General features: G+C 36.9%; 1 protein-coding gene across 2 annotated transcripts in view; it reads right to left on the bottom strand.

The window, feature by feature from the left end:
- BPTF (bromodomain PHD finger transcription factor) overlaps positions 1-26536 on the bottom strand; it is a 148414-nt gene that overhangs the window by 59050 nt on the left and 62828 nt on the right. For both annotated transcript variants that reach the window (XM_028087414.2, XM_028087415.2), the window contains exons 6-9: positions 15431-15619; positions 10691-10878; positions 8651-9006; positions 7989-8120 (exon numbers count right to left, since the gene is read on the bottom strand). In XM_028087414.2, the coding sequence (XP_027943215.1) occupies positions 7989-8120; positions 8651-9006; positions 10691-10878; positions 15431-15619 (865 nt within the window). The remainder of the gene's footprint in view (positions 1-7988; positions 8121-8650; positions 9007-10690; positions 10879-15430; positions 15620-26536) is intronic.

Raw genomic sequence — 26536 nt, 5'->3', positions numbered from 1 at the left:
CCCCGGGAAGGAAGCCCGATCGGGCTGGTACCGTGCAGCCTCCAGCTGCCGCTCCATACTGGCAGGCGCACTGCGTGGCAGGTGTCCCTTCCACACCTCCACGGTGCAACTGAGAGCATGACCAGGAGTAGGGACCAAGCTTCAACTCCACTGCTAATCTCCACGTGGTGCCAGGGTCTTGTGCTTGTTTTGCTGTTATAAACAAAGCTATGAGAAAAAAATGTTTTGTGTCTTTCTTGGTAAACTTGGACAGTACCCCCAGTGTCCCCGAGTGGGGAGGTAGCTAGGTCCAAAGGTTCTTGCATTTAAAATGCTGACAAGTAAAGCCACAAAGCTCTTCAGAATTGTACACGTCACACTGCCGCCCATAAAGCCACCTGCTTTCCCACACCTTCACTCAAGTTAGTACCAAACTTCTAAGTCATTAGCCCAATTGAGAGATAAGAGATTATGTCCCACTGTTTTGATTTACATTTCCTTAATTACGAGAAAAGTAAACATTTTTTAATGTCCACTGGCCTTTCATATTTATTTTTCTGCAAAATGCCTGTTCAAATCCTCTGTCTTGTCTGTACTGGACTATCAGTCCTTTTCATTTATAAAAGATCTTTATCAATTAAGGTAACTTCCCATTTGTGGTGCAAATATTTTTCCTCAGTTTGTCATCTGTCTTTTGAGTTTGATTATAATATTATTTTTCCACTCAGAATTTTAAATACATATATCCACTTTTTCCTCTATGGCATCTGGGTTTTACATCTGTTTAAAAAAAAAAAGTATCACAACAAAAACATAATTAATCCATGGTTTCTTATTGAAGTTTTTTAGTTTTTGTTTTTTTAAAAAAAATCTTCATTGATCTGAATGTTTTTGCTGAGGCAGGGATCCAGTGATATTTTCTCTACACATGTCCTCTTTCCTTCTCTTACATGTAATGTTATCATTGCTAGATGCTCACATGTGTGTAGGTCTATTTCTGGGTTCTTTGTTCTATCCCGCTACCCTAAATCTTACTTTTTATTGTAGCTTCAAAAATGTTCTAATATCTATTGCCTTTTTTCTCATGCCTACTTTCCTTTTCTTGCAATTCATTTTTCTAGCTGAAATATTAGTATCATTTTGATCAAGCCTGCCTGCCTCCCAAAGAGGGAAAATCCTATTCATAATGCAAATGAATGATTTTTGATAGATTAAATTAATATAATTATCATAATGCATGGTTTTCAAAAAAGTAGTATACATATCTAAACATATGATGTATCTTTACCTTTTCATTTTTTTTAAAGATTTTATTTATTTAAGAGAGAGAGCATGAGCAAGAAAGCAGAACCAGGGGAGCAACAAAGGGAGGAGAAGCAGACTCCCTGCTGAGCAGGGAGCCCGATACAGGGCTCGGGCTCGATCCTAGGCCCCTGGGATCATGACCTGAGCCGAAGGCAGCAGCTCAACTGACTGAGCCACCCAGGCACCCCTCTTTACCTTTTCATTTACTGAGTATCCTTTCTATCCTTAGTAAAGTTTTAACAATTTCTTTACATGATCCTAAATGTTTCTTAAATTTATTCCTAGTTATTTGAGAGTTTTGTTGTTGTTATGGGAATCTTTTCTTTCATTATAATTTTTAAAACTATATAAGACATAAGCAGGTTAAGAAAGAGAACTTTGTATCAATAACCAAATACATCAGAAGCTAGTGTGTCCCACTCCCAGGCAGTCATTATCCTGATTTTTGGGTTATCGTCCCCTTGCTCTTCTATACAGTTTTATCACCCATGTGTATATCCCAAACAGTATAAAGTTTGGCTTTTGAAAATTCGGTAGCAAGAATAAAACTAGCTGCATGAGCAAAAGAGCAATACTGTTACTATTAAAAGAAGGTTCCCAGGAAAAAATAAACTTGTCGCTGGGTCACAGTAGCCTCTTCTGGTGAAATCTGAGGGTGAGGGTCTGAGTGAGGCCTGGAAGACACTGGGCTCACCATACTCATGGTTATCTGGCAGGACTGTGTGGAAGTTAAGTACACTGCACAGATATGATCCAAAATGGACTGCTATGGACTTTCTGCACCTATGCTTTCTGATGATTCTCTGGTGTGACTTGTGAAAATTCTCACTTCTCCCCACTGACTTGGGCTACGGTCTTCTTAGGCAGGTTACCATATGTTCACCTGTGTTATTGCTTCCATGGCTTTACTGCTGCAATATGTATTCTCTGTTGTTACCCTATTCTCTGTGGATTTATGCTTTAAAAAGATCCCCTTGCCACAGTTTTCGAGGAGTTAAGCAGGGAACAAAATTAAATGTATTTATACAATTTGTTATTTTAACTCAGAATTCCCACAGTATTTTCTACATGGTTACTGTTACATAAAATGTATTGTTCTGGGGGCACCTGGGCGGCTCACTCGGTTAAGCATCTGACTGCGGCGCCGGTCATGATCCCGGGGTCCTGGGATCAAGCCCCACACTTGGCTCCGTGCTCAGCAGGGAGTCTGCTTCTCCCTCTCCCTCTGCTCCACCCCCAACTCGTACACATGCGCGTGTCCTCTCTCTCAAATAAATAAATAAGATCTTTATTTAGTTTTCAGATTGTTTCTGATAGTTTTTCAATTTTCTTGGGGTTTTTAAGCATCTAATTAGGTCAACTGCATATAATAATTATGCCTTATCTGTCAACACACACATACATACACATAATACACACATATATATGTATGTTTTATTTCTCTTGACAAACTGCATTAGCTAACACTTTTAAGAAAAGTTTAAAAGCATTGATAGTGGGCATTTTTGTTTTGTTCCACTTGAATGTTAACGGGAACATATCAAGAAAGCATGATGGTTTGGTTTGGAATACATCTTTATGGGGAAAAAAAACAAAAAAGACTATTCTCTATTCCTAGTTAAGATTTTTTTAAATAAGAATTAATGAACTTGATCATCTAATGAGATGATCAAAGTTTTTGCTCTCTGACTTCTTAAAATAGCATGACATTAATAATCTCCTAAGAGTGGACAAGTCTTCCATGTCTAGGGGAAGCCAATTTAGCCATGGTTTATAATTTTAAAAATTTACTCCTGAATATATTTGCTAATGTTTTAGGAGTACCTGAATGCACATCTATTTGCCATTAATTATTAACCAACGACAAATATTAATAAAGGAGACAGGGCCATGTCCATTACTATGTATCAAGTTTTATAATAGTGTTATACTAAGAAATAATAATCTGCAAGATTCCCTTCTTTTCCCATTTTATGGAAGAGTTTGAATAGAATTACCTATTACCTGAAATCTGAAGAACTTCCTTATGAAGTCGTCTGGTCCTGCCCACCTCCTTATTGACAGGTACAGTGACATCCTTTAAACTGAACCAGAAATCCTTTTCCTGCCTGAGAAGAGAGTGTGGCCCATGCCGTACTGTCTAATAACTGAGATGGGGGCGGGGGGCTGGGGACCCTCTTCCCCAATCCTTCTACCCAAAACTAGAAGCCCAGTGGGCCCTTCCTCTATGGATATAGGAAGCCTGAACACTATGTTAGTGGACCCTCTCAAGGTTTAAAATCCCTAGGGCCAGTGAGAGTGAATCAGAAATACTGATTGGCATAGCCCCTTTTCTATTTTTGATGGTTATTTGTGTTTTCCCCTTTATTTTTTCTTTCCTGATAATCTCACCAGAGGTTTGTAAATTATAATGGGAATCTAAGGTATGTTCTCTATTTCATCAAATATTTAATATTCAACAGTTCTTAGTATTTCCTGTCTTCGGGGTGACTTCTTGAGATGTATACCTAGCTAATTAATTTGTAGTTCTTCTTTTCTAATGTAAGCATTAAAGACTACCAATTTCCCCCAGGGTACTCTTTAGGGGCAGCCTACAAATTTCAATATACGTAGGATTCTCGTGACCATTCAATTCAAAGTGTTTTCTAGTTTCCATTACAATTTTTCTTTGAACATTTGTTATTTATTTAGAAGTGTATTTCTTAGATTTCAAGCGTACAGCTCTTGCACTTCTTTAAACTTTTACCAGAAATGTCTGTATCTATAAACAGTATTTTAACATACTAGAATACATGCTTTTAAACTTTACATAAATAGAATCATATAACATTTATTTTTAAGAAAGGAATTGTTTTAACTCTATTGTACATTTATGAGATACAATCTCGTTGACACTTGCTCTAGTTTCATGGCTGTATAATGGCCCATTATAGAATCACACCGTAACTTAAAGGTACCTAATTATGGACAGTTAGGGATTGTTATCAAATTTCACCATTACAAAATACTGTAAGAAACATCTCTGAGTGCCTGGGTGGCTCAGTCGGTTAGGCGGCCGACTCTTGACCTCAGCTCAGGTCTTGATCTCAGGCCCTGCATTGGGCTCCACGATGGGCGTGGAATCTACTAAAAAAAAAAAAAAAATCTTCCTACATGTCTTCTCATGTACACATGTAAGGTCTCTCTAAGGTACTGAGTTAGGAGCAGAATTGTATTTTGAACTTTGTTTTTACCAAATGATTCTTTAACATGGTTGCAGCAACCATTTCCCTCCTTGCTCTTTTATCAGCAGTGTATCAGAATTCTCTTCCTATTATGTCACATATTTGCCTATGTTCTTTAAATTTTTAACAATCCGATGGGTATGAAATAATAGTCCCTAGTTTTAATGTGCATTTACCTCACCTTACCAGGGAAATTTTCATGTTTTTGGCTATTTGTGTCTCCTGTGAATTATATTTGTATCTTTGGCCTTTTTTCCTACTAAATGATTTGATTTTTTTCTTACCGAACTAGAGAAGTTCTTAAATATATTGTGAATACTAACCCTCCTTTGATCATAGTATGATAAAAAAATAAAAATTCCTTTTAACCCATCTATGACTTAGTTTTTTAGGATGACACATTATTATGAAACTCAAACAAGAGGAAACAATCCACCATTCACTGATCTATACATATGTGATAAAACTACACAAAGAAAGGGTATAACAAAACACAAACTTAAAAATTACATTCTCTCTCAGGGGAGGCAAGGTAATGTGAATGGAAAGTAGATGCAATAATGATAATGTTCTTATTTTTTAAACTGGTTGATGAATTCACAGATGTTATTTTATTATGACCCATTCTTACTTATATATTACAATCTTATGATTGTATCATAATATTAAACGTGAAAAAGGAAAGTCACCTGTAGTAACAGCAGACACACAGACACATATATGCACACTCATTCTTATCTGATAGACAACAGCTTATAAATGGGAGAAATAATGCCACACTTTGGTATGTTCTGAAACATAACGAATCAGGAAGGTAAAAAACAAGAGTAAGAGAAAAGGAATGAAGTATGGGAGGAGGGGAGGGAGAAGGAAAAAATATGGGAAGGAGAGGCAAGGGGAAAAGGGAAATGGGATAGAAGGAAGAAGGGAAGGGGGCAGAGGAGACAGGAAGGGAGGGAAGGAGGGAACTTTCTTCATTCCAAAATCATAATCTTTTATATTTTCTTCCAGGGAGTTTTGCTTTTGACATTTAGGATTTACTCTACCTGGAACTGACTACTGTGTATGATATGAAGAATGGGATCCAATTTTCCCCATATAGATAACTCAAATTGCCTCATCACACCTGCTATGAAGAGTTCAATCTTTTTAAAATGCTACTCTATCATCTATTACATGTCTATATATGGGCCAGTCTCTTTCTGGATGGTTTATTCTGTACCACTGGTCTATTTAACTTTGCATCTATACCACAGTATTATTATAGCTACCAAGTTAAGTTTTGTTATCTGGTAGGACAAGTCTTTCTACCCTGCCCTTTCTTTTCCTTTTTTTATTATTTTATTTCTTTGTCAGAGAGATAGAGAGAGAAAGAGCACAAGCAAGGGGAGCAGCAAGCAGAGGGAAGAGCAGACTTCCCTCCGAGCAGGAAGCCTGACTCAGGACTCGATCCCAGGACCCTGGGTTCATGACCTGAGCCGAAGGCAGACGCTTAACTGACTGAGCCACCCAGGCATCCCTCTACCCTGTCCTTTAGGTGTAAACCCTACTGCTGCCCTTTCCATATAAAATTTCTGATCTTGTCAAATTCTGCAGAAAGCCCAATGATAATTATTCATGCTATTGGAATTAATAATTATGTAATAACATGAGAAAAATTTAAGACACTGAGTATTCCTATACATGAACATGAGATATACTTCTATTTATTTACATATTCTTCCATACCTAATGTTGTTTTTCAACAAAGACTTTACAATTTTCTCAAAAAAAAATCTTAATTTACTATTTTTAAAATGTTCTGCAACTGTTAGATATTTAGAAGGCTCTCAAAGCTTTATTACTGACTCTCATAATAAACAATCATTTAATGAGTAAAATCATTGGCTGAATTTGTAAACAGTACCTTAGGGTCAAGTCTTAGAGAAGTTTGTCACCTGTAAGTTTTTGACCACAGTATAGAGAGAAGTTAGAGTCCTGTTATTAATCTCTAATTTTTCTGAATCTCAGTCTCTAATTTTTTAAAAAATTCAGAGCATTCTATTTTACCTCATCATATTAAAAAAGAGTTCTTTCATATGTATTACCAGATGTGTCATACTAATACAAATACAATTCATGATATAATTTTGTAACTCTAAGTAACATGTTTAGAAGGCTAGTCATAATGACAAACCAGGAAGAAAAAAAAACAAACCTGATTAAAAAAAAAGTTGAATTCCATCTTCCATTGGAATGTTTAAAATTGAGAAATGAATTTATAAAAGGTATGATTTAGTCACTTTAAGTTATGTCTGAGTACTGGAGTTTATTTAACAACATTTAGCTAAGTTTCAGTTCTCAAAGTACTGATCTCTGTCACCAGAGACATGGCTGCTTGGTCCACCAACATTAGCTTCAGGATGACCACTGAATAGAATAACGCTGGGACAGAACAGTTTTGGGCATGTCTAGAGGTAAATCCAAGAAGCAGCAACAGAAACTCAGTATACTGCTTCACAATTCCCTCTCACTCTCTCCTTGCTCTACTACCTTGATAAAAGAGATCAGTAAGAAGTAGAATAAAAGCATGGCAGCCATTCAGCTCTCCTCTCCTAGCATGCAGTCTGTAGCACCTGAACTTAACCCTCTTTTTTTCATCCTAGGAAGAATTAAGTCCATTCCACTAGTGGAAGCCTCTATTGGTAGCAGCAATTACATTCAAAACAGGAGGGAGAAAAGAGAGAAAACAAAGTATGATTTATGCAAGGAGAACACACACACACACACACACACACACACACACACACACAAACAAAAAACAACTGAAAGCAATCCTTAGCAGATGAAAATTTAGCAGGTGTAAACTATTTTTCTTAAAAAAACTTTTCATTATAAAATAAAACACAGATGTGGGAAGCAGCACAAAATATATTTATATTAACAAAAGAACAGTGTCATACCTTCAGAATGGGCTCCACAGAGGGGCAGGGAAAGTAAAATGATTCTTTCTTTTCACTTTGAATAGTAATTTACATTTTTTACCAAAAGCTTATATTAGTTTTTATAGTAATAACTTTTTAAAGACTAAATAAAGTTAAGCAAAACCACTAGAATTAAAAAGCAGATTCAAGTCACAAAATTTATCATTTTTTTTAACCCTCTGCTGAAGTCACACAACTCTGGGTCTACTTAGGAGCTGAATGATGTTTGGATGTTCAATTCTAAATAAATCAGATGCCTAGCACAGTAACTGAAACATTCTAGAATATTCAAAAAATGTGAGTGCTTTCTATTCAATAAAAATGCTAATTTTTACTTTAAAAAAATAAGAAATAATATTTATTCATGTTACATTTCATAGAGAAGGAAAAAAAGGCCAGGAAGAGTTAAATTTAATATGTAATATGACCTTCTGAATACATTAACTGTCATTATTAATAGGTTAATATTCCAAAAGGAAGTACGGGATACCATTTACAAGGCTCAGAACTCACTTACCTGGTGTGTCCTAAAGATTCTCGCCATATTGGTAGCATCACAACAGGTTTGACGGCACACTCCAAAATTGCTAAAGCCAGTGCAAATTCTCTGGGTTTGCTACACATCTGAACTGCTTTGATCCAATTTGCCCTGCATTTCAGAAGGAGGGGAAAAAAGTTATTTTACTTGTTGGTCTTAAATTAAAACCACAAGAGCTGTAATTTCTGTCTCCATCTCATACAGCATATGTTTCTAGGCTAAGCAGGTTTAAATATACTGCTACTGAAAACTCCTACCTCACAGAATCATAGTTTTTTTATTTTTATTTTTCGGTGCGGAATGGTGGTTTTATTAAAGCACAGGGGCAGGACCCGTGAACCCCAGATTTTCAACACTAGCAGGAATCCCAGAGATTAAGGCCTCCTACAGTGTTCTGGAACTTTGACTGGCCCCCTCTTGACTCCAGGGATGAAGACTCCACCTTCCAGAAATCTTCCAAATGCTAATGTTGGTCCAGTAACTTAGAAGTATACTCACATCCCTAAAGTCCTCAGTGTTTGGCTTAACTAAACTGACTTCATTCAATTCATGGGTAATGAGTTTCAAGTGAGCACCTGCAATAATTACTTTGTAAATATTTAATGTATTCACAACAATAAATGAACCTTAGTTTCCCTTACCTGTGTGAAGCCCAGTTTGGATGAAGAAAGGATGAAGGGATATTGTTTTCTAGTTGGGTGATAGTCAGTCTCAAAGTAGATATGGTAAGAACCTTGGACCCGTGGACAGAACCGTTCCATTTGAACTCTCCTGCTGGAGTCAGACAGAATTTATGTGCAAGATGTCTTCTCTTATCATGATCTTCTCTGTGCTGGTGTTTATTCAAAGCAAATGAGTTGGTGGAGTACTGATTGTGGTAGACACGATACTTCCCTTCTTGACCCAACTTAAAATAATTGTTGATATTTCCTTTCATGACCACTTCCTTTTTGGTGCTCAACCGTGAAATTTCTCCTTGAGAGTTAACTACCAGTACCTGACCAAGAAAATAAAAAGACTCATTATTCATATCAAATATGTAAACTTGATCAACTGTCTTTCAATAATCTGTGATTTATCATTCCAAATAAAGTTCAGGTATATCTTACAACTGAACGTTTGAAATTTGTAAGTGAAGTTAAAAGCTACACCTGTTTACAATTAAACAACCAAGATCTTCCCATAAAAAGAACCCCTACTAAGTGCCTATTATATGTCAGACATTATGAAGTATTTTTAAGTATCTCAAATATACACACAAAACCACATGTGTACCTCAATCACCAATCATTACTTCAAGCTTATAACATACAGGGTAAGGAAAAAGGAAGGCATTACATGTACTATTCGCCAAAAATATTCCTGGAAATATATTTTTGTCTGCTCCTTTTATTATTCCAGCTTTAGTATGACAGCCCATGGATACTTTAAAATCATGTTTTCAAACAGCTGATCCCAATCCTTTAGTGAACCGTGAGATCAATAGTGGATCTCTCTCAACTTTTAAGAAAACAAAATACAACACAATCAACTAGACTAGAAGATAAAATACCAGAGTGCTTCCCACATGGTAAGGTAAAATACTATTTCAGGAAATTTCTGAATGTGTGTACTGGGTTGCTATGAAAAATGTCATACTGAGGGTCAGAGTGAAAAAGCAGCTTGGAAGCTATTGCTTTTAAAGAAATTCCTATGATGTTTAGAAAAAAACACTATATATTCTTGCATATCTACCTTGCAAATAATTCTTAAATATGGGAGACCCAGTTGTGGCATGATTCTGCCACCCTGGCCAGCTGGGGAACAGAAATACTAATAAGTTCTAGCTGGGGTGCCTGGCTGCCTCAGTCGGTAAAGTGTCTGACTCTTGATCTTTGGGTTGTGAGTTCAAGCCCCACACTGGGTGTAGCGATTACTTCTTAAGAAATAAAAAATAAAAATAAAAATAAAAATACTAGGGGCGCCTGGGTGGCTCAGTCGGTTATGTGTCTGACTCTTAATTTCAGGTCAGGTCATGATCTCAGGGTTGTGAGATCAAGCCCCTCATTGGGTTCCTTAGTGGGGAGTCTGCCTGAGATGCCCTCTCTCCCTTACCCTCTGCCCCCCCTTTTGTGCATACTCTTTCTCTCTCTAAAATAATAAAGAAATCTTTAAAGGGGGGGGCTGGGTGGCTCAGTAGGTTAAGCGTCTGCCTTTGGCTCAGGTTACGATCTCAGGGTACTGGGATGGAGCCCCGTGTCGGGCTTCCCTGCTCAGCAGGGAGTCTGCTTCTCCCTCTCCCTCTGCTCCTCCTCCCTGCTCATGCTCTCTCTCTCTCTAATAAATAAAATCTTTAAATCTTTACTAAAGCCCACAAATAGTGTACTCTTTATCATATATGAAAAAGAAGCCTCTATCTCTTTAGAATAAAACTAACCATATAGTAAGAAAGTATACCACCCAATTACAGCATTTCCCCACATGAAGTGAAATTTGGGTACACAACTATATTTATTGTATAAAACATGTATTATATGTATTATAAACCTAACCACTTTTAACCTGCTACCCACTACACTCTTGAAAGTAGAAAAATACAATTCAAAAGTAGGTCTACAAACTTCCCGCCCCTATTTCTCAGTTCGGATAAATAAAATTATTTCACATTCCAGAGATTTTTGTTTTAAACAGAAAGAACATACCTCTTTGCCCTCCTTAAATAATTTATTTGCTTCATGGGCTGCAGCTGCCACCTGTTGGCTCTTCAGCTGGCTAAGTTTGCTGTCTGGATTCCGTAATCTGGTGATAATTCGAGTTGACCCAGATGCCCCTCTTCCGGCTCCAGGAGACTCACTTATTTCCCCATTAGACTTCTCTGATTTGAAATCACCTGTTATCAGATGAAAAGCCAAAAGTAATTGCTAACAGTAAGTTATTCATAACAACACCTTACTTATCCAAAACTCTTATCTGATGCACATCTAAGATCCAGAGAGTAAACAAAAAGTCCTTGAACAGCCAAAGCAAATAATTCCTAAAGGTTTTACTTAAAAGAACTTTACTGTGAGTCACTTGTTATTTTACAGAAAATTCAAACATGCCAGGTTATCTGTTTCAAAGCTCACGTACTAGGAAACAGGAAGGGCTACTACAAATGTATAAGCAACAAACATCGTAACTCAAAATGCACACTAATAAAACACTGCCTTATATATTCAATATGGGTCCTGTGCAAAAAGCAAAGGGTATAATTAATTTTAGAAAGATTTCCATTGAAACTGTTTAAATACCCAATGATTTAAAGCTTATAAATGCCAAGTGAATTTTCACCTAAGGAACCTAGAATTATCTGTGTATGCAACTAATTATACATGTGAAATCAACTAAATTAGTTTTTTCACTATAATAAAGGCCTCTCACATTTTCTTAACAACTTAATTTTTTAAAGCCACAGACTGCACCACCAAGGGGCAATTACTGCTTTGCCAAGAATCTCACTTTGGCTGAAAATTTCTCTATATTCTTAAAACCATATCACTATCCAATTTCCACTGGCCAGATAGCTGAACAAGATTTCTCTCTGTGTTTAATTTAAAGCTCTTTAACATGAAGAATAGTGTGTCACTGGCAAATGAAAGGCCAAACATAAAATTTACTAAAGATGGCATTTTGAGTAGAGAAAAAAATTAGATTGGGAAAACTGGCTATTTTGAAAAATACAAAAAACAATTCAGGAAACATTTCCTAATTTTATCTGACCAACACCCTTTCTTTCCTTTGTGCAGATGCTTTTCCCCCACATCAACCATGATTCAGCGAGGGCTACAAATCAAGATATTCTACCATATTGGGTGAACAACGTCACCCAGCTTAGCCTGACAGAGCATATAACCACCTGGCCACAGTGACTGTCCCAGATCCGGCTATGCTGCCCAAGCCATGCAGCATACTACTCTAATTTTTAAAATCTGGAGATGGATAAAGGGTCTTTTTTTTTTTAATTAAGTTTATTTAATATTTATTTAAGTAATCTCTACACCCAACATGGGGCTTGAACTCACAACCCCAAGACCAAGGGTCGTATGCTCTTCCAACTGAGCCAGCCAGGCGCCCCAGTTTTGCTTTTTGTGTTAGCGAACAAAAAGAGTATAAATTAGAGGCTGTCTACCTTTTATCCCACAACATGGGAAAAAACTTTTAATAATACGAGACAATAAGCTCATCGGGGGGCAGGTGGGAGGTGGGGTTGTGGAGGGTAGGAGGAAGACCCGTGATAACCTCACTTGGTGCCCAGGGTCCAATAATGCACCTGAAGCTGTCTGTCACTACGTCTAGACTTCCCAACTGCATGACCCAATTAAATTCCCTTTTTATTTTAAGCAAGTTTGGTGGATTTCTGTCACTTAAAACCAAAAAATTCTAAATAATCTAGAGTATTTAAGATTTTTGACCCCAAAATATGGGTAAGGGATACCGGGTGTTTTTCCATCCCAGGCTGGAAAGCTAGAAACCTTCAGTGTGTGACAGCAAAGCACTTAATCAGACTATCAACAATTTTCTCTTGGGTCTCAGACCATGAGTCTACCCATGCTGAAGTTTTATGTCAAGATACTGAACTATGGTGGCTACTTCCTGAGGCTATCTATACGGTCCTACAATAAAGACTTTTTAGACAGCATCTTATCTAAGTTGGACTTCCTAAAAGGGGAAATGGAAGGCACAGTGCTTTTTAAAAGCCCTTCAATTTAGAGCCAGAGATCCAATACATTTGAGAGTCAATCCTTTGACACTTGTTTCTTTAAGTTTATTTATTTATTTAAGTAATCTCTACCCTCAGTGTGGGGCTCGAACTCATGACTCAGAGATCAAGAGTCACATACTCTTCCGACTGAGCCAGTCAGGCACCCCGACACTTGCTAAGTTTAATAAGGGAAAGGAGGCAGAAAATTCACCCCTAGGGGTAAGAACTTGAAAGGGCTGAGAAAGGGAACAAGGCTTATCCAACACCCCCTGCCCAAAGGCCACACTCCTATCATAAAGGAGTGAATCACTGCCATGCAGCCTGGAGGCAAGATACAGAGCTGCTTTACCCCAGCCTCCAGAGCTCATTGTTTAAGGATGGCAGGAGGCAGAATTCTGCCTAGGCAGGACTTCATTCACCCAAAGGCTAGGGAATTGGGTCTGCAAAGTAGACCAACAGAGCAAGTAGAGGGGCTTTACCTTCAGAGACCCGGAGAAGAGTTTCTGGGTACTGGGGACCCAGCTGGGTACTCAGACAATCTATGAGGGAGTGCTGCTGCCAAATCCCCAACAACCCATCCCTGACAACAGCCAGCAGGAACTAGCTGCTAAAGCAGAATGGCCTCCTGAAGGGGGATCTTCCCATATATTTCTCACGTTTCATCCACAGCCACTCTCCCAAAAAAACAAGGGCAGCCAGAACACCCTCCACTATCAGGATAACAAGTGTGACAGGCAGCTAAATTCATAATTTGGCTCATAGATTGTGAGACTAAGAGAAGCTATACCCAGACCTAATCAAAAATAAAAATAATACACAACACACAGAAGTTCTAAATAAAGTTACAACTACCAGAGGTAATTTTGGGAAGTTTCTGAAAAAATCTTCAGGTGTGGGTGAGCTCTTTGCATTGTGTTAGGCAGAAGCGGTCCTGAATTTGAGTAAGTATGTTTGTGCTGAGCTACCAAAGGGTGTAACTGTGGGGATATCTGTTTCCTATCTTTGCAGCATTCCTCGTTCTTTGGAAAACCATTCCTACCCCACTCCAATCATATACTTTTGCTGGAGCCATCAATTATAATACCTTGCCTGCCCTGGCCACAGGGGTGGGAACAATATGTCCAAGATAGGCCACTCAAATTCCTTCCTCAAGGACTTTTGATTTGGAGCAGGAGTAGGGGCCTTGCCTTTGGGTCACAGACCTTGGAAAGATAGGAATACAAACCGCTGATGCCATCTTCCCTGCCACTTGGAAAAAGCCTGTCTGTATTAGGAGAGAATGAAGTTAACACACAAACATATGCACATCAAAAGGTGGAGAGAAAGAGAGGAAGACAGAAAAGCTTTGATACCTGGGGGTCCAGTTATGCCTGATGATGGTTTGGACTTCCCAATTACATGAGCTAGTTAATTTCCCTTTTCACTTAAGCTAGTTTAAGCTGGTTTGGTAGCTTGCAACTGAAAACAAGTTCTAATTAAAACAGATCTCCATCTCCTACCATACACAAAATTATACAGCAGGATTAAAAACAAAGTTACACAAGTAGTATGTGAAATTACTATAAAACATGTATATGCTTGGGATAGGATCTTCCTTAGTAAGACACAAAATCCAGACAAACCCTAAAGAAAAAAATTAGTAAATTTAACTATATAAAAATATAAAAGTTTCTATATAACAAGTTAACAGGAAGAGTTAAAACAAGTAATGACCGTGTAAGTATATACATAAAATCAAAGATAACAGCCATAATACATAAAGCATTCCTAAGACTCATTAAGAAAAACTATCAAAACGCAATAGGAAAAAATGAGAAGATATAAGCAATTCACTTGAAAGTTCAACAAACACACAGAGAAACTAAAAACATTAGTAAGCAGAGATATGCAAATTTTTAAGTGAAATATTTTTTCATCATTAGCAAAAAAGAGACCGATGTTGAATTTAGGTAACAGTATGAAAAAATACATATGTATGTAAATTATTGGTATAAATCCCTTTTACTATACAACTAAGCAGCAGTCATCACTATTTTAAAAATGTACCTACCATGTGACCCAGCAATTCCACTTACTGTTCCTGTCCTGCCAGAAATACTTGCGTAAGTACACAGAGATATATGCTGAGGATGCCAAAAAAAAAAAAAAAGCACCACTATTTGTAATAAGAAAAAAACTGTTAACAGCCTGTATGTCCACTAACAGAGAAATAGTAAATGAATTACTGTTCATCCATACCGTGGAGTATCATGCAGCAGTTTAAAAAAAAAAAAAAAAGAGTGAATTCAATTTATATCATGAAAAGATCCCCTACATGTATTACTGAGTGAAAAAAAGCAAGATGCAGAACAATGCATGCAGAATGATTCCATTTATGTTAAAAAAAAAAAAATTAAAAAAAACCTTTTGGTAAACATACATACATTAATGTAACCACATGGAGAAAGACAGAAAATGTTACACACCAAATCGATGACTGTGGTTACCTTTGGGGAGGGGGTACTAAAAAGATTTATTTTTTCCTGCGTGCTTTTGTATTTTTTTAAATAAACACCATGACAAGTGCTACTTGAGTTCAAAAAAAAGAGAAAAAAAGAGGAAAAGAAAATCTAAGTCTTCCCACCCCATCAAACTTTTATCTAAAAAATTAAAAATTAAAAAAATTAAAAAGCTCGCTTTAATGGATGAAGTGTATTCTTACCTATCTCTTCTTGAACAGAGACAGGTGTGTGAGACTCTCTCTCTCCGTTTTCAGGCTCATCGGCTGCCTTAGCGGGTTCACTCTGGGAAGAAGCTAGTTCACTGCTGCTGTTACTGTTTTCCAGATTAGGCTGGATGGAGGTAGTGGGAGCACTAGTGTTACTGCTGTCACATGTCTTGTTAGGTTCTTCTAGAAAAATAGAATATCTGATTTTTAGATTAGAAGTCACATGAAAAGTAACTACTTTGTCAGAAAAGACATTGAACTGTTTGAGGACTGCATTACAAAGCTAGAGTATAAAAAGAAAAGCTGCTCATATACGAAGAATGGGATGTCTGAGACCTATAAAGCAACACCCTACGAGTTATTTTTGAAGTCTCTCAGTCTGCTAACTCAGACTCTTACCATCTTAGTCTCTAGTACAAGGCAGACAATCTTTCAGATTCCCCAGAGCTGAAGAAGAATAAAGTGATACAACTACCCCACAAAACTCAGAAGTGGTTTTGAGATAATCCCTCAAAATCTGAAATTTACACTCTTACTTTTCAAAAAGAAGTCAGTTTTAGAAACAGCATTGAACTAGATTATTTATCTCTAAGATTTTCTGCTTGAATTCTGTGCTCCCAAACTAACTAGAAGGTAATGCTGAAGTCATTGTAAATTTTAAGAACAATTTAATAGTTATCATTAAGAATACTATTCCTAAAAGTCTATCAAAATGAACACTACCATGAACTGAAAACCTAGGTCTTTCCATGATAGTTCAGAAATTAAGAGCCTCCTTCCTTCTGTATTTCATTTTGTCACTAGGGTAGTCTTTAAATCACCTAAGTTAAAAAGGAGTTGGCAAGGGGCGCCTGGGTGGCTCAGTCCGTTAAGCGACTGCCTTCGGCTCAGGTCATGATCCTGGAGTCCTGGGATCGAGTCCCGCATTGGGCTCCCTGCTCAGCGGGGGGGGTCTGCTTCTCCCTCTGACCCTCCCCTCTCTCATGTGCTCTCTCTCTCCCTCATTCTCTCTCTCTCAAATAAACAAATAAAATCTAAAAAAAGGGGGGGGTTGGCAATATATCACAAAGGCTATCCTTAATGTATAATGAGCTCCTATTAATTTTTTTAGGAAAAAAAATCTCAACAACCTGATAGAAGAATAAAAAAATCTATAAGCAGTCACAAAAGAAAATGGCCTTTAAACATTTGGGGAAATGCTCACTTAATTCAAACTAAAAGAAATGCAAAGTAAAACTATACGGAGCTTCCCAGCTATCTGGCTGGCAAAAATCCAAGACCCACAATACATTCAGGTAAAGAAGCAGTTTGTTAATAGGCACTCCCACATAATACAGCAGGAGTGAAAAATGGGACAAAGTAGATAAAAAGGAACTGACAATATCTACACATGTACTCTAAACCTACCAATCCCATGTCCTAAGATCTATCCCAAAATACACTGGTAAAAACACTATATTACTTATTTACAGAGCTATTCACTGCAGCATTATTTATAATGACAAAAGACCACAGACAAAATGTCCATCGATGGGGCAATGATTGAATAAAAGGTGATATACACAATGAAATATGTATCATAACAAGGATTGGGGAAATCACCAGATCCATACATGAATGATTGAATGTAAAAAGAAAAGTGCAGAATAGCAGTTACAGTATGCTAACTTCTGTGTAAGAAGGGGAGAGAAATATAAATTTATAGGTAGATTTTGCCTTTATTTGCAAAGATTTAAAAACACTGGGAAAATAACCCAAAATTAACAAATGTGGCTACCTATGAAGAATGGAAAAGAAATGATTACCTAGAGAGGGAAAGGACAGATGTGAAAACTCTCTGTATACAGTTATACAATTTGGTTTTGGAATCATGTAAATGCTTTACATTTTTCTAAAAATTGAAGTTAGAAATGCAATCCCTAAAAACTGAGAACTGAAACAAATTAACCTAGTTGTATATCAAAAGTTATTGGCATAGGGCGCCTGGGTGGCTCAGATGGTTAAGCATCTGCCTTCGGCTCAGGTCATGATCCCAGGGTCCTGGGATCGAGTCCCGCATCGGGCTCCCTGCTCCTTGGGAGCCTGTTTCTCCCTCTGCTTCTCTCTCTCCCTCTGTCTCTCGTGAATAAATAAATAAAATCTTTAAAAATAAAAGTTATTGGCATAACCACACAGAGAAAAAAATTATTTTAAGTGACTCTGGAACACAGTACTTTGACTGTATGTCTTTACTAGAAATATGGCATTAGTACGAATAAAGAACTATAAAAATCATCTTAAATGCTATTTAGTGGTCTTACTGCCAGCAGTAATAGTGGTATTACAAAATTACTATGATATGTAAAATCATTTCTTATTAATGTACACCAAGATGTTAATAAGACATATATTAATAATGTTATTATTAATGGACATCCGTATCAGGACAAAGCAAATGTGTAATTAAGTTACTACTCTGTTAGGAACTAAAGCTTTCAGTGTAGGGGAAGAGATACAAGTTTAAAACCAAGGGGAGGGCGCCTGGGTGGCTCAGATGGTTAAGCGTCTGCCTTAGGCTCAGGTCATGATCCCAGGGTCCTGGGATCGAGTCCCGCATCAGGCTCCCTGCTCCTTGGGAGCCTGCTTCTCCCTCTGCTTCTCTCTCTCTCTCTCTCTCCGTCTCTCATGAATGAATAAATAAAATCTTTAAAAAAAATAAATAAAAATAAAATCAAGGGGAAAAGAAAAAGAAAAAGGGAAAAAAAAAACCTAAGTATGCAATCCTCAATCTGAATTTGAAATGTCAATATGAACTGATGATCTTTTTCTTTTCAAAAATACCTATTTCCTAACACCATCCACCAAAAAAGCCTAAAGGTAATTAACAGCCCAAGAGCAGTAAATACCTCTGGGCCCAGATTGTGGTCTCTAATATCATTCCCCACTAAAAGGAACCAGGACTTCTTGGAGGAATGACTGATTCCAGGTCTGGGGTAGGAAATATGTAAGATAAGCCTCATACATCTTATTCTGTCAAAAAGCAGGGAAGCTCTTGGAGCGCCTGGGTGGCTCAGTCATTATGCATCTGCCTTTGGCTCAGGTCATGATCCCAGGGTACTGGGATCGAGCCCCACATCGGGCTCTCTGCTCAGTGGAAAGCCTGCTTCTCCCTCTCCCACTCCCCCTGCTTGTGTTCCCTCCTCGCTCTCTCTCTCTCTCTCTCTCTCTCTCTGTCAAATAAATAAATAAATTAAATATTAAAAAAAAAACAAGGCAGGGAAGCTCTCTAAGACTACCAGGGTCACGGAAAAAGGATTCAAAAGAAAACATGAAGGGGTTTGCGCTGGTCAATATATGCGCTGGTCAATATATGCAAAATGAATAACTACAACAAATTGAATACATAAAGACCCATGAGTTCAAACAGATATTTAAAATTAGAAAGCCATGCCCCTGTGTAAAAGTTCGTAACTCATGAATCACTACTGAAGGTAACGACACCAACTCCTGATTCTGAAAAATAACTGAACATGTATTCCTGCTCTAACTACATTTCAAAGTATTCAAACAGCCTCAGTTAATGAGGGAAAATTCTTCACAGAATTCCAGTTAAACAAATAGAGAAAAAAGACAGAATTAAAAAGCACCATATTATAATCTCCAAATAACTGATTCTGAAATGATCATCAATGAATGAGGTTAACAGGAAACTTTACAATGTCACTACCTGAACTCACTGATCAATTTCAGCATTTATAAAGGCAGACCACAAACAGACATCATGAGTCTTTTGATGCTATATGATATGAAGTACCCAGCACATAGCTTATGGAATATTCTTGCCAAAAATAGTTTAAAAATTATTTTAATCAAGATTTTAGAATAAATTAAAGAACACTAAGAGGAAGGAAACAGACAAATCCTGAACGTGGGATATCCCATAGCAAGATACACTATGATTCTTCAACAAGTCAACAGTGTATAGAGGAAAAAAGTCGGGGAAGGGGAGAGTACTCTAGGCTAAGAAGACTCACGAGATATAAAATCAATTGTCATGTCATATGGGAACCTTATTTGGAATTATTACAAACACAACAAATGTAAAAAAAGGAATTTTTTTTTAAGTGAGGAAATTTAAACTGACAGAACAGTAGATGATATTAAGGAACTGGTATCAATTTTATTAAAATGACAATGACACTGTAATTATGTAAGAAAATGTTCATATTTTTTAGAGATGTATGTAAGATTGGTGTAACATGATGTCTGGGATTTGCTTTAAAATACTGCAGTAGGAGAGAACCCCAAATCGTATTAACAAGAAAGGGGATAAAAAAAACTGTGGTACAGTTGCACAGAGAAATATTACAATACAATTAATATGAAAGAACTCCAGCAACATACATTATATTAGTAATATAATATAAAGTGAAAAAATTAAGTTCCAAAAATTTACACTTAACACAATACACTTAATATATATTTAACACAATACACTTGGAATAAAGTTTAAAACAACTACAAGAGAAATACCTAGTTTTTAGCAAATTATGTAAATCAACTCAATGAAGCAAAAGCATGTGAATTATATATCACTTTGATCTCCAGTATCAACAGTCTTGATTCTACTGTGTATCCCTTATAAAAACAAAAGAAGATGTTAGTGAACACAGGATTCAGAGTGACAACTACTTCAGGTAAGGGACAGGAAGGCAGAGAATGGACTGGGGAAGTGATTATAGATGCAGGTTAGTTTCAAAGCAGGACTTAGCCTTTTGTTTGGGGTGACAGATTCCTGGGGGTTTATTTTCATTATTAAGTAATTTAAAACCTGAATGAATAAATTAAGGGATGCTATGCAATGGCCAATGATGAGTACAACTAACTAAGGATTGTGATTTATCTGACAATGTACACCTAGGGTCAAAGAGGAAAACATTTTTTCGAGCCAAAAAAAGAAAAAACAAGGAGTTAAAAAAAATCATGGGTAAAGCAAGTATGACAAAATTTGATAATGCTTTTTTATATAAGTGTTAGATATATGGCAATGTGGGTGCAGTCATTATACTCTTAACTTTTCTGTATGTGTGAAAATGTTTATAGTAAAAAAATTTTATATGAAGGATTTCAAAATGCCAAATTTAACATATGACAGCTACAAACCAGTAATAAAATCAACTAAGTCAGAAAAATCTGGAACAAAAGAAGTCTCTCACAAATAATATCAAATTCTTCACTAACCATTCTTTTTACAGCTGTAAGATCTAGATTTGTAAAGTGTAGCAGTCCTAATGTATAACGGTCTAAATATCATCTTCTCCAATAATGAAGCAATATATAAAGATATCCCCTCATGAGCTCAGAGTGCACTGTCTCACAGAATAAGAAAAAGAGATTAGACTCTAGACCAGCCCACAAAAACTTAAAATATTAGCGCATAATATACTCCAAGTATGGTAAACTAAGAAAATTCTGGGATAGGAACTTAAGAGATTCTGACTATATATACACATCTTAAAATACTTTAGAGAAAGTGTTTTCTGCTATTAGGGAGATAATGGTACTTCATACAAGGATAATGGTACTTCATACAAGAATAGGCAATCAATCCCTTACCAGGTATTCTCATCTAAAAAAGCCAATAACCCACTGAAAGCAAACTGAATTCAGATTGTATCCACTTAAACTCTCAAGGCGATAAATAAGCTGAGGACTACAAACTCATAAAACATAGCTTTTTTGTTAGTTCGTCCAAAGTTAATCTGTCTTAAGTGGAAAACAGTGTTTTACTCCATTTCAGTTTAGAATACTGATTTTGGTTGTTGGGGTTTTTTTTAAGATTTTATTTATTTATTTGAAAGAGAGAGAATGAGAGCGAGTGAGCACATGAGAAGGGGGAGGGTCAAAGGGAGAAGGAGACTCCCTGCCGAGCAGGGAGCCCGTTGCGGGACTCGATCCAGGGACTCCAGGATCATGACCTGAGCCGAAGGCAGTCACTTAACCAACTGAGCCCACCCAGGCACCCCTTGGTTGTTGGTTTTTGTTTTTTTTCCTAAAGTACTCTCCACGCCCAGTGTGGAGCCCAACGTACAGCTCGAACTCATGACCCTGAGATCAGGACCTGATCTGAGAAGGCTTAACTGACTGAGCCACCTCGATGCCCTGGTTGTTGTTTTAAATAATTGATCTAGGGGCGTCTGGCTGACTCAGTGAGAAAAGCATGTGACTCCTGATCTTGGGGTCAAGGGATTGAGCCCTACACTGGATGTAGAAATTACTACAAATAAACAAACAAAAAACCAAACTTTAAGTAACTGTTCTATAACTCTTCACTTCTTTACTTCATTTGGCTATAGATTAAGGAAATCTGAAGCCCGTTGCTTCAAAATACCACCAAAAAGGTATCGCCTACCAAGATGTACATTTTAAACTTCAAAGTCCAAATGTTCTAGCCCTATGGCAAATATTATAGATTTCGGTATTTACAATTCTATTTTCGTTAGACAAAACAAACACTGTCAATGAATAAAAACAGGGTAAGTTTTGTACTCATCCCTCAAACCAAAATTACATGTAGATCTTGATCTACAACTTCTGAACAGTAACACCAAAGCCTAAAAAACAAAATTCTAGGCAAAAAACTACAAAGAAAAAAAGTAACTTTTCTATCTGAAGTGAAAAGAGGAATTTTTTTAAAGGAAAAAAAATGAGGTAAAAATAAGTAACCAGACTGTATACGACTAGAAACTAAAACCAAACCTACTAAAAAGGATAAGAAACAAAAGATTATTTAACTGCAGAAGCTCCAAAAGCTTTACAGATCAACTCAGTGAGGCTAACACATTGGTTCAGCATCTACTACCCACAGCCTCTGAATTTCCTTCTTTTTCCTAAAGATTTTATTCATTCATTCGAGAGAGAGAGTGCACGAGCAGGAGGGGCAGGGGCAGAGGGAGAAGCACGCTCCCCACGGAGCAGGGAGGACGATGCAGGGCTCCATCCCAGGACCCTGGGACCATGACCCGAGCCAAAGACAGACGCTTAACTGACTGGGCCACCCAGACACCCCCACCAAATTTCCCTTGTAATAAAATTCAAAACTAAAGCAAAGTGCCTCTCTTAAAATGTCATTATCACAAAAAGTTAAGAAATAGGTTAAATCAATGTTCTTTTAGTTTAACTTTATAGCTGTTAGAATTTCAGTATGTCCATGGAAACATTTCCAAAACAATTATAGTTATGGAAATAAAGCCAGTTTTATCTACTACTGATATGTTCTTAATCTCAAGCATTAAATCTGGAAGCATTAATTTAAAACAAATGCTGTCTGCATTATGTCTGAATACAAATTCTCAATAGTGGATTTGACTTTGAGATGCTAGCAAGTCATGTGTCTTTTTCTCCACTTATAAATTTAAAATTTGACATTCTGCTACAAAAAGGTTCTAATCTAAAATCCAGGACGAAAGTGTAATTCTGAAACTGAGCCTTTTGCCAATTACAAAGTAATACTAAACGGCATACTTGCTACATGGGGTTGTTTTTGGCAACATAACCATTTTCATGAACGAAAGTGAAGTGTCTGGGACACAGATGCAAGAAAAAAAAAATCTAAGGAATAGGTATATTAAAAGATTATTTTTAAGTGATGGCTACTAGCCTTGCCCAAAATATGGCCCAACTGAAAAGTTTAATCTTCAGTCTTTGCCACATAAAATCTTTCTGATCACTGATCATACCCAGTATGAAATCATGATATTGCCCCATTTTTCTCATGTTCTCACTCCCAAAGATTTTTAGACCATAAATTCGTAATTTTTCCTTTGTATAATATTTATTGCATTACATAAAAATGACAGTACTCTCTGACAAGACTTTCCATCAAGATATAGCTTGATACACATTTACTTCTTTTCTTTTGAAGATTTTTAAAAATTTTTAAATAATCTCTACACCCAACAGGGGGCTTAAACTCAACCACAACTCCAAGATCAAGAGTCATACTCTCCACCAACTGAGCCAGCCAGGTGCCCCAATATACATCTACTTCTAAAGAAATCTGAAAGTAGATGTATTTATTTATTTTTTTTAAAGATTTTATTTGAGAGAGCACACGAGTGGGAGGGGCAGAGGGAGAGGGAAAAGCAGACTCCCCACTGAGCAGGGAGCCCAACAAGGGCCTTGATCCCAGGACCCCGAGATCACAACCCCAGCTGAAGGCAGATGCTCAACCAACAAGCCACTCAGGCACCCAGAAAGTACATGTATTTCTAAAAAGATTCTGGATATATTTCTAAAGAAATTCTAGGTGGCTCAGTCGGTTAAGCATCTGCCTTCAGCACAGGTCATGATCCTGAGGTCCTTGGATGGAGCCCCACATCGGGCTCCCTACTCAGTGGGGAGTCTGCATCTCCCTCTGCCCTTCCCCCTGCTTGTTCTCTCTCTTTCTAATAAATAAAATCTTTAAAAAAAAAAATTCTAAATTCCCAGTTTAAAAATTTTTTTCTATTCCAGAAAAGATAGATAATACAAACACTAACCAAAAGCAAGCTGTTGTAGCTTAGAAATGTTACTAAAGATGAAGGACATTTTATGGGACACCTGGGTGGCTCAGTCAGTTGAGTGTCTGCCTTGATTTCCACTCAGTTCATGATCTCAGGGTTGTGAGATTGAGCCCTACGTCAGGCTCCATGTTTAGCAGGGAATCTGCTTGAGATTCTACCCTTCTCCCTCTACTCCTCCCCCCACTCGCATGCACGTTCTCTCTCTAAAGTCAATAAATAAATCTTAAAAAAAATTAAAGATAAAGGATATTTTACAATGATAGTTGGTTCAACAAGAAATATAAAGATTATGTGCACCTAATTATACAGCCTCAAACTATATAATGCAAAAACTGAAAAAAATTAAGAGAAAAAGGCAACTCTACCGTAAATAGAAATAATTTTAAAATATCTTACAGAGAAGGAAGAGAAAAAAAAGACATAGCAAGGATATAGATTTGAACAACACAATTCAAAACCTTGACCCGATTGTCCAATACTGTACCCAACGACTAAAAATACATATCCTCTTCAAGTGTACATGAGACATTTATCAATATTAACCATATACTGAACCATAAAACCTCAACAATTACTCTGATTACAGTAGGTTAAGTTAAAAATCAGTAACAAAAAAGATAAGCAGAATGGGTTAAAAAGAAAACTATATCATAATGAAAAATCAGAAACTGTTTTAAACTGAATGACAAAGACAATATGTAAGTTTGTAGGATGCAGCTACAGCAGTACATAAAGGGAAAATTAGAGCCTTGACGGAATAGAAAATATAAATAAAAACTAAAAATCATCAAAGCATCCATCTTAAGGAGCCAGGGGAGAAATAATATTTTCATCTAAATGTAGTATCAACTAGGATACTCTTTTGAGGAGGTCTTTTTTTTTTTTAAAGATTTTATTTGAGAGAGAGAATGAGATAGAGCATGAGAGGGGGGAGGGTCAGAGGGAGAAGCAGACTCCCTGCTCAGCAGGGAGCCTGATGCAGGACTCGATCCCGGGACTCCAGGACCATGACCTGAGCTGAAGGCAGTTGCTTAACCAACTGAGCCACCCAGGCGCCCAAGGAGCTCTATTTTTTTTTTAATGTAGCCAACAACGATAAAAATTAAAAATTTTAAAAACAGAGGGACAAAAGCTAGGTGATGAATATGCTTATGCCAGATTGTGGTGATGGTTTCATGAGTGCTTATTTATCTCCAAACTTATCAGGTGGCATACATTAAATATGTACATCTTTTTGTATGTTAATTATACTTCAATAAAGTTTTTTCAGAAAAACAGCAGAAAAAAAAATCCCCAGAGATGCAAAGAAAATAAAAGGAAAAAAACAAAGACATGAACAGAAATAAACTAGAAAAAATACAATAAAAAAAGGATCAACAAAGCAAAAAAAGTTATTTCTTAAAAAGAGACTAAAAATTGTTAACAGTTTTGTAAGATGATTAAGAGAGAACAGATAACCAATTTCTGGATTAAAAGAAGAACATCACTACAGATTCTGCAGACATCAAAAGACAGGATGTCATTAGGCCAAGAAAATTTAAAATTTAAGCGAAATAGGTAGACCCGTAGAAAAATGCTAAACTGACATAAGAAAACAACAGAAAATATGAATAACCCACTACCCATCAAAGAAATGTACTTTAATATATATACACATTTTTTTTTAAGAGACAGAGAAAGAGAGAGAGAGAGGCAGAGGGAGAAGCAGGCTCCCCGCTGAGCAGGAAGGCCGATGCGGTATTCCTGGGATCATGACCTGAGGCGAAGGCAGAAGCTTAACCATCTGAGCCTCCCAGGCACCCAGAAATGCACTTGATTTTAGTCAAAACGCCAAGCAGCAATCCATCCATCAATGAAATGAAATCTAAAATGAAATCTAAAATTAATCTTTCCCATAATGAAAATTCCAGGACCAAGTGGCTTCAGGAAAATAAAAAAAAAAAGCCCTTTATTTAATTAAGGAATAAATAACACCAACTCACAGAAACTCTTACAGATAACAGGAAAAGTGGGAACTTGTCCTAACTCGTTTTATGAGGCCAATATAATCTGGACACCAAAGCGTGACATGGACATTATTAGAAAAGGAAAGTTACAAGCCAATATCATTCATTAATGCAAACTCCTACACAAAATATTAATAAACTGGATGCAACAGTATATAAGAATGAAAACATATCACAACCAAGTGGCATTTATTCCAGAAATATGAGATTGGGTTAACACTTAAAAAAAAACAATGTAGGTACTTCTGCTTCCAGATGGAGCAGAGGGACTGGATTTAACCCTCTGTCATGAAAACAACCACAAACAAAAAAGACACCACATAAGAGAAAACAAAGGAACTGACAGGTAGTTTACAAAAGAAGGTAGCCAAATGGCCTGTGTATACATATATTTAAGAAATATATGCACATACACACACACACAAGAAAAAGTGCTCAACATCCTTAGTCACCAGGGAACTACAAATTCAAACCACAATAAGATATCCCTACAATGCCATCAGAATGGCTAAAAGAGAAAAAATGAATGATGCTGATAATACCAAGTGTTA

This window comes from Eumetopias jubatus, unplaced genomic scaffold, assembly GCF_037043125.1.
Source record: "Eumetopias jubatus isolate StellerSeaLion01/CBP00866 unplaced genomic scaffold, mEumJub1_p1.0 scaffold_10, whole genome shotgun sequence".
In the NCBI taxonomy this organism is placed as follows: domain Eukaryota; kingdom Metazoa; phylum Chordata; class Mammalia; order Carnivora; family Otariidae; genus Eumetopias; species Eumetopias jubatus.
Note: the sequence above shows the minus strand (reverse complement) of the source record. Positions and strands in the feature narration are given on the sequence as shown.